At 40.6% G+C, this 1,060-nt stretch overlaps 1 protein-coding gene across 2 annotated transcripts in view; it reads left to right on the top strand.

Moving 5' to 3' along the window:
• The window catches only part of LOC101857579 (inactive rhomboid protein 1), a gene marked incomplete in the record, with an annotated part of 22,756 nt that overhangs the window by 13,366 nt on the left and 8,330 nt on the right, over positions 1 to 1,060 (top strand). For both annotated transcript variants that reach the window (XM_035970694.1, XM_035970695.1), the window contains 1 exon segment: positions 652 to 715. In XM_035970694.1, coding sequence (XP_035826587.1) covers positions 652 to 715 — 64 coding nt within the window.

The raw sequence follows: 1,060 nt of genomic DNA, 5'->3' as shown, positions 1-1,060 counted from the left end.
ACACACACACACACACACACACACACTCTCTCTCTCACACTTACACACACACACACACACACTCTCACACACACACAAAACCCACACACGTTAAATACATGGACAAATATATACATAAATACATAATATTACACAAGTACAGAACAATTTACAACCATGCCATTGCTGGTAGCCACTGTGCAGCACCCTGTATTTTGCTTCTTCTTTCCTATCAAACATCTATCGTCCTTATCTCTCCTTCTTCTTTTTTGTGTTTGTTACTCTCTTGTAACTCCTCTAATCTTCGGCACTTATATGACCTTATTGTGATGCAAGTGCCGTAAAACTCTTACTAAAACAAAAGGATATTGTCTTGCAGACTTGTGGTGAACTGTCTCTCAACCTCACTCCTGTTTGTTTGTTTTAGTAGAGGTTTTACGGCGCTCACAACTGCATAAGGTCGTATGAGCGCCAATAACTCCTATTCGCTGTTTGGGTCTTTTTCCTAATGTGGATGTCACTCACCTTTTATTCAGTGATCCGTTCGATGACTGACTTTGTAAGTGATAATGATAATAATATGTTCGGGTATTCTTCACCAAACCAATATGCCAGGATCTGGACAATAAAGATGTATCTTATCTTATCTTATCTTATCTTCGTTGTCCACAGATACTGCAACAAGCCGTCTTCCTCTCCTCCCTTTGAGTGGCCCGACGAGATCACGCAGTGGCCGGTGGGTTTCTCATCCGTGTTGTTTCTGTTCCGTGTTGTTTCTGATCCGTGTGTTGTTTCTGATCCGTGTTGTTTCTGATCCGTGTTGTTTCTGTTTTCCCATGTGATTTTATGAGATGAGAATGTAGGAAAACTTCGGTAGAATGGGCTCGGCTTAAAATGTACTCTCAGCTGTAACGTTCACTTTTTGAAGTCCAGAATCGCTTTTGGTATTTATACTCTTTAAACAGCTAAATCTTAAACGTAAATGCTAAAATATGCAGTGGAACTTTTCATGATTGCCTCCTGTATAACACGGCCAACTGTCCAAACAGCCACTTTCCATTCCCCCCTTTGCATAAAAACA

Source organism: Aplysia californica, unplaced genomic scaffold (assembly GCF_000002075.1).
Source record: "Aplysia californica isolate F4 #8 unplaced genomic scaffold, AplCal3.0 scaffold00308, whole genome shotgun sequence".
NCBI lineage: Eukaryota > Metazoa > Mollusca > Gastropoda > Aplysiida > Aplysiidae > Aplysia > Aplysia californica.
This window is presented reverse-complemented; position numbering and strand designations above follow the sequence as displayed.